The sequence below is a fragment of the Podarcis liolepis genome (genome assembly GCF_965112155.1).
Source record: "Podarcis liolepis genome assembly, chromosome: 10".
In the NCBI taxonomy this organism is placed as follows: domain Eukaryota; kingdom Metazoa; phylum Chordata; class Lepidosauria; order Squamata; family Lacertidae; genus Podarcis; species Podarcis liolepis.
Genome location: NC_139562.1, coordinates 2,061,768 through 2,073,267, shown reverse-complemented (window position 1 = coordinate 2,073,267; position 11,500 = coordinate 2,061,768). Strand labels below are relative to the sequence as shown.

General features: G+C 43.3%; 2 protein-coding genes across 9 annotated transcripts in view; both read right to left on the bottom strand.

The window, feature by feature from the left end:
- The window catches only part of LOC310686881 (uncharacterized protein), an 83,937-nt gene that overhangs the window by 53,928 nt on the left and 18,509 nt on the right, over positions 1-11,500 (bottom strand). The gene's annotated exons all lie outside the window — the stretch shown is intronic.
- The window catches only part of LOC310686862 (uncharacterized protein), a 41,325-nt gene continuing 30,114 nt past the window's right edge, over positions 290-11,500 (bottom strand). For all 8 annotated transcript variants that reach the window (XM_083461253.1, XM_083461251.1, XM_083461252.1 and 5 more), the window contains one exon: positions 290-9,932. In XM_083461253.1, coding sequence (XP_083317379.1) covers positions 7,825-9,690 — 1,866 coding nt within the window. In that variant the 5' untranslated portion in view covers positions 9,691-9,932 and the 3' untranslated portion in view covers positions 290-7,824. The remainder of the gene's footprint in view (positions 9,933-11,500) is intronic.

Sequence of the window (11,500 nt, the reverse complement as noted above, 5' to 3'; positions counted from 1 at the left end):
GCACCTGATTCATCTTGCCTAAGAGCAGAATCTTACCTTTCTGCTTAGTGAAATTTATTGGATGCTTTTATATACCACCTGTTTCTTCAAGAAGCTCAGTGAGGTGTTGAGTCATTCTCTCCCTCATCGTTTAATCCTGACAACAACCCTGTGAGGTAGGTTGGGCTGTGAAGCCATCACCCAGTGAGCTTCATGGCTGAGTGGGGATTTGAACCCAGGTCTCCCAGGTCCTAGTCCAAAACTCTTAAGCACTGCACCCCACTGGCTCTCGAATGAGACTCTTGGAAAGTGCATGCATGCGCATTTATTGAAAGTTTCAGTGCAATGTCTTGGTGTTTGTAGTTAAAGTTTTATACGCATGTATCAATGACATTAATAGAATAATGGTAATTACAGTAGAAGAGTAAATTTTAGGTAATGCTAGACAGCGATAGGGTTAGTTTGGAATGCTGGGATTGAATAATTGAACAATTTCCACATGAATCACAAGAAGTTCTAAAATATAAATACAAAACGGCAACAGCAACAACCCCTGAAAAAGCCCCATGTCATGTATTGATGAAGTTGTTAGAAAATTTATTATGGGAAAGGGGGTAAAAGTCTTAAAAGTTCATGCAACCATCTTCTCGGGGTTCCTACTCTTGGTGTGGATGAACCTTGTTGCTACAAATAAAGATCAGGTCTACTGACCGCTGTTTTGCTCCTTTAACTTGCCTGGATTCTCCTTCTTTGCTGACCCCGGAGGGACCGCAGGGTGTGGCCCCCTGGGGAGCTGGGCAGCAGAGGAAATCAGCACCCCAGGATTTTTTCCTTCTCAGTGCTTTTCCACCTGAGCCTCTTACCTAAAAGTTTGACACCCCGCAATGAGATAGAATTGTGTCCCTGCCCTCAGCAAACAAAATAGCTCCCCCCTCCCAAGATACTGAGGTGCCCTGAGGGCTGTGCGGGACCCCCAGTCATTGAAGTGAAAAGGGGAGAGGCTCAGGAAAGTTTCAGGGAGCAGGCAGGGAGGGGGGCAGCACAGGCTCCAGAAGCTCCATCTCGCTCATTCCTCCACACTACTCCCCCCCCCCAATTATACCTGCCTCCCCCCCGTGGCTCCTTCACAAGTGTGGGGAAGCTGTGCCCCCTCTGCCCCCCCATCACAGTTGCTTTAAGATCCCAAGTTGCAGGGAGAAGGTTCACCTGCAGCGAAACAAAATGCAGCTGCCCTGGCCGAGTGAAGCCAGGCTGGGGGGCACCGTGGGGACTCCAGAAATGTGCCCCTAGAAGAAATGTGCCTCCCCAGTTGGAGGCAGCCCTCTTTCTGAAGCACCAAGAGAGTAAACGGACAGTTCTCTGAATGGAGAGGAGCAGAAAGCGGAGTCCCCTCAAGATCAGTATTGGTACCTGTGGCTTTTCAACTTGTTCACAAATGATCTAGACTTAGGAGGGAGCAGGGAGGGGGCAAAGTTTGCTGATGGCAATAAATTGCCGAGGGTTGTTCAAAGAAAGAGAGATTACAAGGAGCTCGAAAAGGACTTCTCCAAATGGGTTGAATTGGCAGAAAATACAGTTCATTGTCAATGAGATTAAAGTGATGTATGTTGGGACAAAAAAATACCTCTTAATATCATATACAGGCTCATGGGGTCTGAAATGGATCTCTCTGTGTGCTTTAGGAGACCAGGGGAGAGGGGAGCTGGTCACAGCAGGAGGGGGAGTCTCCCTGGATGCTTCAGCTGATGGCCTCCTCTGATGGTCTCCTGCCCCCCTTCTCCTCCCTCTGAGTCTGAACAGCTCTCTGCCCCAGCCTCTTCCTGCTCACCAAACACTGTTCCCTCCTCAGCTTGCAACACCTCCCCTCCCATTCTGCTCCCTTTTCTCCCTCTTTTTGCTCATTGCCATCCCACCACCAGTCCCTGGGCTCTGAGCCTTCTTCCCTTTTGTGTTCCCCAGCTGGTGCCTCCCCCCCCCCTGCACCCCTCCAGTCCATGACAACAGCAGCAACAACAAAAGTAAAATCAGTATGATAGTAATATGCACTGTGGGCCTCTGGTAGGAAAACTCCCTAGCAGCATGACTGAATAAAAACTTCTGGGACTAAGGAAAAGTACTATCTTCCCCAAACCCCAGAATAAGCAGGAACTCTGGGGTTACCCCATGGGGTTCAAGAGTGAAGATGGGCCCGTCAGGAGACTTCCCTGGTACCTGCAACCCATCCTTCCCTCTCTTGCAATAAGGCTTGGGGGAAATCTCCCATTAAATTACAGCATTTCAAGTTTTTTTTCAGAATGCTTAGGAGGCAGGGATGAAGTTCTGGTGAAGAAGCAGTGCTTGGAGATCATGCGGTGGGGGGGGGTGAGAGAGTTTGGTGCAAAAACCGTCTTGCATGCTTGAGTAGAGCAACTCCAGGGCAGCAGGACTTCTTCAGTAATAGTTTACTGAGCTTTCAAAGCATACAGTTCTCATTGGGTCCCCAGTGAGGCACAAAACTTTGCTCCTGAGAGCAAATCCAGTTTCAGCAGTAAAAAAATACAGCACACAGGATATCTAAGTCAGGCAGACACACTGGCAGAAGGGAGCAAGGGAGGAAAGAGGCTGGAAGGACACAGGGCAATGGAGGTGTGTCTTTCGCTTCCTGTCGCCTGGGAGGGAAGTCAGCAATTCAGCATCTGCAGGGGCTTCACGAAGCAAAGCTTTCTTTTTTTCAAAAAAAATTATTCATTTTATAACACAAATAAAGAACACAAACAGAAAAACAAACAATGCAAACAGATTATTCTCTTATCCTTATTTTTCTAAACATTGTTAGGTGGGCTTCTCCAAGTCCCACCTATCTGATTTTCATTTTACTTCTTTAGCAATTTACATATATCATAGTTTCTAACCATCTTTTTTTTTAATCACACTTAAATTAACTTCACATTTTATCGCTTACAGATAATATTATTTTAAAATACACTATCTTCTACTTCTAACCCTACAGCCTATATCCACTTCCAAAGCTATTCTAAGATTTAAATATTAACATATTTTTTTCAAATATTCCTTAAGCTTCTTCCAATCTTCTTCCACCATCTCTTCTCTCTGGTCTCAGAGTCTCCCGGTCAGTTTGGCAAATTCCATGTAGTCCATCATCTTCATCTGCCATTCTTCGATAGTTGGTAAATCTTGTTTCTTCCAATTCCTTTTTCCACAATTTCTCCCAATCACCATCATGATATTGTGCCCCACATCCCTGGCCCATTCAATCATTACAGATTTCACTTGTTCATCTCTCATATGCCATTCCAGCAATAAATTATACATCTTAGATAGGTATTTTGTTTTTGTATCTAATAATTCCATTTCTAGTTTGGATTTCTCTGTTTGAAAACCAATTTTCTAATCCATTTTAAACATTTCATTTATCTGGATGTACTGGAACCAATCATCTAATTTATCTTTCAACGGACCATAAGATTTTAATCTAAATTGGTCCCCTACTTCCATCAAACTATCATTATACTTCAACCATGTATCTTTCATATTCAACCTTTTATGGGTCTTAGCTTCCAATGGTGATATATCCATCTGGGTGTTTTCCTTTCTAACAAATCCCTGTATCTTATCCAAACATCATCCAAAGATTTTCTAATTATATGATTTTTAAATCCTTTGTGAGCTTTTATCTTGTCATACTATAAATATGCATGCCAACCAAATACATTATCAAAACCTTCTAAATCCAAAACATCTGTATCTTCCAATAAAAACCATTGTTTCAGCCAGCAAAAGGCTGCAGCTTCAAAGTAAATCCTTAAATCTGGCAGGGAGAAACCCCCCCTCTCTTTTACATCTGTTAATAATTTAAACTTAATTCTGGGGTTTTTCCCCTGCCAGATAAATTTAGATAATATCTTTTGCCATTCCTTAAAACAATTCAACTTATCAATGATAGGGAGTACTTGGAACAAAAATAACACCTTAGGCAATACATTCATCTTTATCGCAGAAATTCAGCCCAGCAAAGATAGTTTCAACCTTGTACAAATATCCAAATCTCTTTTGATATCTTTCCATAACTTTTCATAGTTGTCTTTGTACAAATGCATTTTTTGCAGTCATATTTACACCCAGATATTTCACCTTTTTCACAAACTTCAGCCCTGTGGGTTCCTCTAAGTTAAGTTTTTCATGTATCGTTATTTCCCCCCCTAAAACTTTTGGTTTTATTCTTATTCAATTTGAAACCTGCAACTTGTCCGAACTGTTGAATTATCTTCAGTGCTTTGATTGCACTGATCTCAGGGTCCTGTAAAGTCAATACCAAATCATCAGCAAAGACTTTTAACTTATATTGTTTAGTTCCCACTACAATGCCTTTAACTTCCTCATCATTCCTTATCCTATTCAGCAGCACCTCTAGGACAGCACCTCTAGGGGGAAAAGTGGGCACCCTTGCCTGGTTCCCTTCTCAATCCTAATTTCTTCTGAGACCACATTGTTAATTATAATTTTTGCTTTCTGCTCCAAGTAAATTGCATTAATACCATTGAAAAAATTTTGACCGATCCCCATATTACACAAGTTCTGTTTCATAAAACTCCAAGAAACATTATCAAAGGCTTTCTCTGCATCAATAAACATAAACATTGCTTTAGGATTCTTTTTTGCCTCTAATCTTTCCAGCACATTCCTAATATTATCTTTCATATGCCTCTCAGATAAAAAAACCAGACTGATTTTTATGTATGTGCTTATTCAAAATCTTCTTCAATCTTGTAGCCAAAATATTTGCAAATATTTTATAATCCACATTCAACAAGGAAATTGGTTGCTGATTCCTTACTTGAGCTCTATCTGTATCTGGTTTGGGTATCAGAGTGATGAAGGCCTCTTTCCAGGACTCGGGTGCTTTGTCCCCCTTTAATATTTTGTTACAAACATCCATCAGTGGTTGTATCAGCCAATCCTTAAACATTTTATAATACTTGGAAGTTAAAGCATCAGGTCCCAGTGCTTTGCCTATTTTCATTTGGGCAATTGCCCCTTCAACTTCTTGTCTTGTAACCAGTTCATTTAGTAGGCTTGTTTTGTCCGCTGGAATTTTCTGCAATCCATTTTTGTCCAAAAACTGTTCCATTTTATCCATTTTTCCTTTATGTAAAGCTGCTTATAGTACTTTTGAAAACATTTTCTAATCTCTGTTGGGTTCTCAATATTCTTACCATCCTCCATAATATTAATTATTGTACTCTCCTTCTGTCCCCAAGCCAATAATTTTCTGCATTTATTTGCCGATGCAAAAGTCTTTTGTTTCATCAATATAATTTTCCATTCAATTTCTTGGTTTACTATTTGTGAAGACTAAGATTGTAATGCTTTAATTTCCTTTTGAATTTGTTGATTTTTTGAGTTACATCTTAGCTTTTTCTCTTTCTCCTTTGAGACAGAACTTTTTCCTTTTGCTCATTCTGTGCTTCCTTCCTGATAGAATTCTGTTGAATCAAAATACCTGGCATTACCACTTTACTTGCACCCCTTGTTTCAATTCCAGGATTCAGGTTCAATTCAAAATAGTCCTTTAGGGTCTTTTGAGCTTTATTTACGATCAATTCATTTCTCAGTAAAACATCATTCATCTGCCATCTAAAAGTACCCTGTAGAGACAATTTTAACTCTGTCAGCACAGCATTACGATCAGAACAAGTCCTTGGGCAAATCTCTGATTAGTTAGCTGTCAGCGAATTGGAGGCTGCGAAAGAGCTGAGGGGGAAGCAGAGAGGCAAGAATATCTGGTGGCGTGGGAAGGGGCCCCTAGTTCAGAGAATACCTGGGTCCCGGAGAGTTGTATCACTGACGAGGGTCTAGTGGAGGAGTTCCACAATTTCTTCCCCGACAAACCCAAACCCTGGGGTAGATTTTTCCAACAGGTGTTCGGGCCGACGGACGATGAAGAGGATTTCGAGGGATTCCCACCATCTGACGAAGAGGAAGAGGAAGAGGAAAGTGTCTATTGGGGAACACGAGGAACTGTGGGTTTGAGGGAGGACTGGAGGACGGTTTTTGAAGATACGGATGAGGAGGAGGGTAGTTTTCCAGGCTTCACCCCCGCCACTCCGGAGAAGGATAAATTGGGGATGGTCGATTCTCCCGAGGGGAAGGGGGCCTTTGAGGAGGGGGTGGATGTCAGGGAATTGGAGGCTGGAAAAGAGCTGAGGGGGAAGCAGAGAGGCAAGTACAGAGAGCCCACGCCGGTAATTAGCAGTTTATCTTCCACGTCAGAGGAGGAAGCTGGGAGGGGGGAGCCAGTGCTGGGAACCAGCCACTCACAGAGCAGAGGAAGCAAGAGGCGTGGACTCAGGAAATGGGCTTGCTGGGGGAGGCGTAAAAAAAGTCAGACGATTCATCTGACTCCGAGAGATGAAGTGTGTCTTTGAACTCTTGTAACTGCTTTGAAGCTTAGCAATAAATCTCTTGTACAGAGATGGCTGTGTGCCCGGAGCATTATCTCCGCTAGCTTGTCAGCACAACCCCTACATTAGCCATATATAATCCAAACGTAAAAGGTACACACAATACAGTCCTTTTGATGTTGGAAGAATTGACCGCTAACGCCTCACAGTCTTGCAGCTTCGTATAATCACAGGAAGCTTTTTCTCTGATGTGTCGCAGCTCCAACCCCCTCGTTCTCGGAGCTCAAAAGCAGAACTTTCCAGGGAGGGGGGAGCCCACTTTTGACACCTGCCAGATTCCATGTCCTCAAAATGCTCGATTTGAGGTTTTCCCAGGGGTCTGCTGCGCTGGAGCAGTTTCCCCTGCCTTTGATATACCAGGGTCTCCTCCGATAAAGAGATCTCCAACTGTGATGGCGAGCCATCAACCAGAAGCCCTTCATGAAGCAAAGCTTTCTGCCGGCTGCTTTGAGGCAAATGTGCATCCCAGAAACACACACTAATAATAATAATAATAATAATAATAATAATAATAACAATAAAGATATTATTATTATTAGTATTAGTATTGCCATATCCATTGTTTTCCAAAGGTTATCACAATGTAGTCTAGAAACTGGTATAGGATGAGATCAATATATGGCCAGCCCTAATCCTGACTCACCACCAGAAATACAGATTCACCCTCTCCCCCTCACTATCAAAAGGCACCTTACATCTAAAATTATACTCACTAGCGTGAGACATTACCTTCATTATTTCATTACTATACAGTTTTACATATAAACACCAGAACAAATACATGACACGCTTTGCAGATGGATTTTCTGCTGAGTTCATTGCTGTGAAGACGAGTAAACTCTGAAAGGAGCACGTTCCTCACTCCATACATTTAAATGGGTTCTCCACTCTGAGAAGAAGAGTTTGGATTTGATATCCCGCTTTATCGCTACCCGAAGGAGTCTCAAAGTGGCTAACATTCTCCTTTCCCTTCCTCTGTGAGGTGAGTGCTGCTGAGACAATTCAAAGAAGTGTGACTGGCCCAAGGTCACCCAGCAGCTGCATGTGGAGGAACGGAGACGCAAACACGGTTCCCCAGATTAAGAACCACTCTTAATACACTACACCACACTGGCTCTTAGATGTTCCTTAAACACTCCATTATAACTAAAGCAGTTTCTGCAATCTTTCCCTTTAAACAGCTTCTCCTCTTTGAGGGTTGATGGGTTTGTAGGGTGTCAACTGTTAAAGTTCTTCCTGTCCATGAGTCTGTAGATGTAGGATTCCACTAGGACTGAACCTCTACCTACTTTCCTGATATTTATATGGTTTGTCTTTTGTGTGAGTTTGTTGACATAAATCAAGGCTTCCACTCTGACTGAAGCTCCTTCCACAGTCCATACATTTAAACAGTTTCTGCCCTGTGTGTCTGCTGATGTGTTCTAAGATTTCCATTTTGACTGAAGTTCTTTCCACACTCCATACATTTAAATCGTTTCTTACCGATGTGAGTCTGTTGATGTACTCTCAGGTTTCCACTATAACTGAAGCTCTTTCCACACTCCATACATTTAAAAGGTTTCTCTCCTGTGTGAGTCCGTTGATGTTGTCTAAGGTGTGCACTCTGACTGAAGCTCTTTCCACACTCCATACATTTAAATGGTTTCTGCCCTGTATGAGTCCGTTGATGTATTCTAAGGTGTCCAATCCGAATGAAGCTCTTTCCGCACTCCATACATTTAAATGGTTTCTCCCCTGTATGAGTCCGTTGATGTATTCTAAGGTTTCCAATCTGAATGAAGCTCTTTCCACACTCCATACATTTAAATGGTTTCTCCCCTGTGTGAGTTCGTTGATGTGTTCTAAGGCTTCCACTATCACTAAAACTCTTTCCACACTCCATGCATTTAAATGGTTTCTCCCCTGTGTGAGTCAGTTGATGTTGTCTAAGGTTTGAATTGAAACTGAAGCTCTTTCCACACTCCATACATTTAAATGGTTTCTCTCCTGTGTGAGTCCGTTGATGTTGTCTAAGGCCTGCATCGTAACTAAAGCTCTTTCCACACTCCATACATTTAAATGGTTTCTCTCCTGTGTGAGTCCGTTGATGTGATCTAAGGCTTCCACCATAACTAAAGCTCATTCCACACACAATGCATTTAAATGGTTTCTCCCCTGTGTGAGTCCGTTGATGTGATCTAAGGCCTGCATCGTGACTGAAGCTCTTTCCACACTCCATACATGTATATGGTTTTTCCCCTGTATGAGTCCGTTGATGTATTCTAAGGTTTCCAATCTGAATGAAGCTCTTTCCACACTCCAAACATCTAAATGGTTTCTCACCTGTGTGAGTTTGATTGTGTAAAGTTAGGTGCGCATTTTGACTAAAGCTCTTTCCACACTCCATGCATTTAAATGGTTTCTCCCCTGTGTGAGTCAGTTGATGTTGTCTAAGGTTTGAACTGAAACTGAAGCTCTTTCCACACTCCATACATTTAAATGGTTTCTCTCCTGTGTGAATATGTTGATGTTTTCTAAGGCTTCCACTATCACTAAAGCTCTTTCCACAAGCCATGCATTTAAATGGTTTCTCCCCTGTATGCGTCCGTTGATGTATTCTAAGGGTTCCACTATCACTAAAGCTCTTTCCACACTCCATGCATTTAAACGGTTTCTCCCCTGTATGTGTACGTTGATGTATTCTAAGGTTTCCAATCCGACTGAAGGTCTTTCCACACTCCATACATTCATATGGTTTCTCCCCTGTGTGAGTCCGTTGATGTGATCTAAGGCCTGCATCATAACTGAAGCTCTTCCCACACTCCATACATTCATATGGTTTCTCCCCTGTGTGAGTCCGTTGATGTGATCTAAGGGTTGCATTGGAACTGAAGCTCTTTCCACACTCCACACATTCACATGGTTTCTCCCCTGTGTGAGTCCGTTGATGTGTTCTAAGGTTTCCAAGCTGACTGAAGCTCTTTCCGCACTCCACACATTTAAATGGTTTATCCCCTGTGTGAGTTTGTTGATGTATTCTAAGTGTATCACTTCGACGGAAGCTCTTTCCACACTCCATACATTCATATGGTTTCTCCCCTGTGTGAGTTTGTTGATGTATTCTAAGTGTATCACTTCGATGGAAGCTCTTTCCACACTCCATACATTCATATGGTTTCTCCCCTGTGTGAGTCCTTTGGTGTAATTTAAGGTTTTCACTCTGACTGAAGCTCTTCCCACACTCCCTGCATTTGAATCCTTTCTTACCCATGGGAGTCCACTGATGTGTTCTAGGTTTTTCACTATCAGTGAAACTCTTTCCACACTTCAAATCTTTAAAAGGTTTCTCTCCTGTGAGTTAGTTGATGTGAGCTATGTGTGCTCATTCAGTGAAGCATATTCCACATTTCGCACATTTCAATGTCTATTCCTAATGAAATGAAAGGTTCTCCGTCCCCCGGAATTCTGACGTTCTTCTGTAACACCTTCTTCAGAGTGGGCAGAGAGGAAGTCCTTTTTGGATTCCAAGGAAGAGAACAAAGGGAAAAGAACAAATCAATCACCATTAGCCTCTTCTATTATTTCAACATCTCCTACATTCCCCCTCTTCCTACCCATGTTCTCAATTTTTATGAAATAATAATAGTAATAATAATAATAATAATAATAATAATAATAATAATAATAATAATAATAATAATAATTTATTATGCATACCCTGCCCATCTGGCTGGGCTTCCCCAGCCACTCTGGGCAACTTCCAGAAAAACATTAAAATACTGTAATACATCAAACATTAAAAGCTTCCCTAAAAAGGGCTGCCTTCAGATGTCTTCTAAATGTCTGGTAGTTGTTTACCTCTTTGACATCTGGTGGGAGGGCGTTCCACAGGGAGGGTGCCACTACCGAGAAGGCCCTCTGCCTGGTTCCCTGTAACTTTGCTTCTCGCAGTGAGCGAACCGCCAGAAGGCCCTCGGTGCTGGACCTCAGTGTCTAGGTAGAACGATGGGGGTGGAAATGCTCTTTTAGATATACTGGACAGAGGCTGTTTAGGGCATTAAAGGTCAGCACCAACATTTTGAATTGTGCTCGGAAACGTACTGGGAGCTAATGTAGGTCTTTCAAGACCGGTGTTATGTGGTCTCGGTGGCCGCTCCCATTCCCCAGTCTAGCTGCTGCATTGTGGATTAGTTTTAGTTTCTGGGTCACCTTCAAAGGTAGCCCCACGTATAGCGCATTGAAGTCCAAGCGGGAGATAACCAGAGCATGCACCACTCTGGCAAGGCAGTCCACAGGCAGATAGGGTCTCAGCCTGCGTACCAGATAGAGCTGGTAGACAGCTGTCCTGGACACAGAATTGACCTGTGCCTCCATGGACAGCTGTGAGTCCAAAATGACTCCCACGCTGCGCACCTGGTCCTTCAGGGGCACAGTTACCCGATTCAGGACCAGGAAATCCTCCACACCTGCCCGCCTCCTGCCCCCAAAAGCAGTACTTCTATCTTGTCAGGATTCAACCTCAATCTGTTAGCCACCATCCATCCTCCAACCACCTCCAGACACTCACATAGGACCTTCACTGCCTTCACTGGTTCTGATTTGAAAGAGAGGTAGAGCTGGGTATCATCCGCATATGGATGAACACCCAGCCCAAACCCCCTGCTCTCCCAGCAACTTCATGTAGATGTTGAAAAGCATGGGGGAGAGTACAGAACCCTGAGGCACCCCACAAGTGAGAGCCCAGTGGTCTGAACACTCATCCCCCAACACCATTTTCTGGACAAGGCCCAGGAGAAAGGAGCGGAACCACTGTATGACAGTGCCCCCAGCTCCCAGCCCCTCAAGACGGTCCAGAAGGATGTTATGCTCAATGGTATCAAACGCCGCTGAGAGATCCAGCAGAACTAGGAAACCTTTGTCCCTAGCCCACCAGAGATCATCAACCAGTGCGACCAAGGCAGTTTCAGTCCCATGATGAGGCCTGAATCCCGACTGGAAGGGATCCAAATGGTCCGCTTCTTCCAGGCGTGCCTGGAGTTGTTCAGCAACTACTCGCTCAATCACCTTGCCCAAGAATGGAA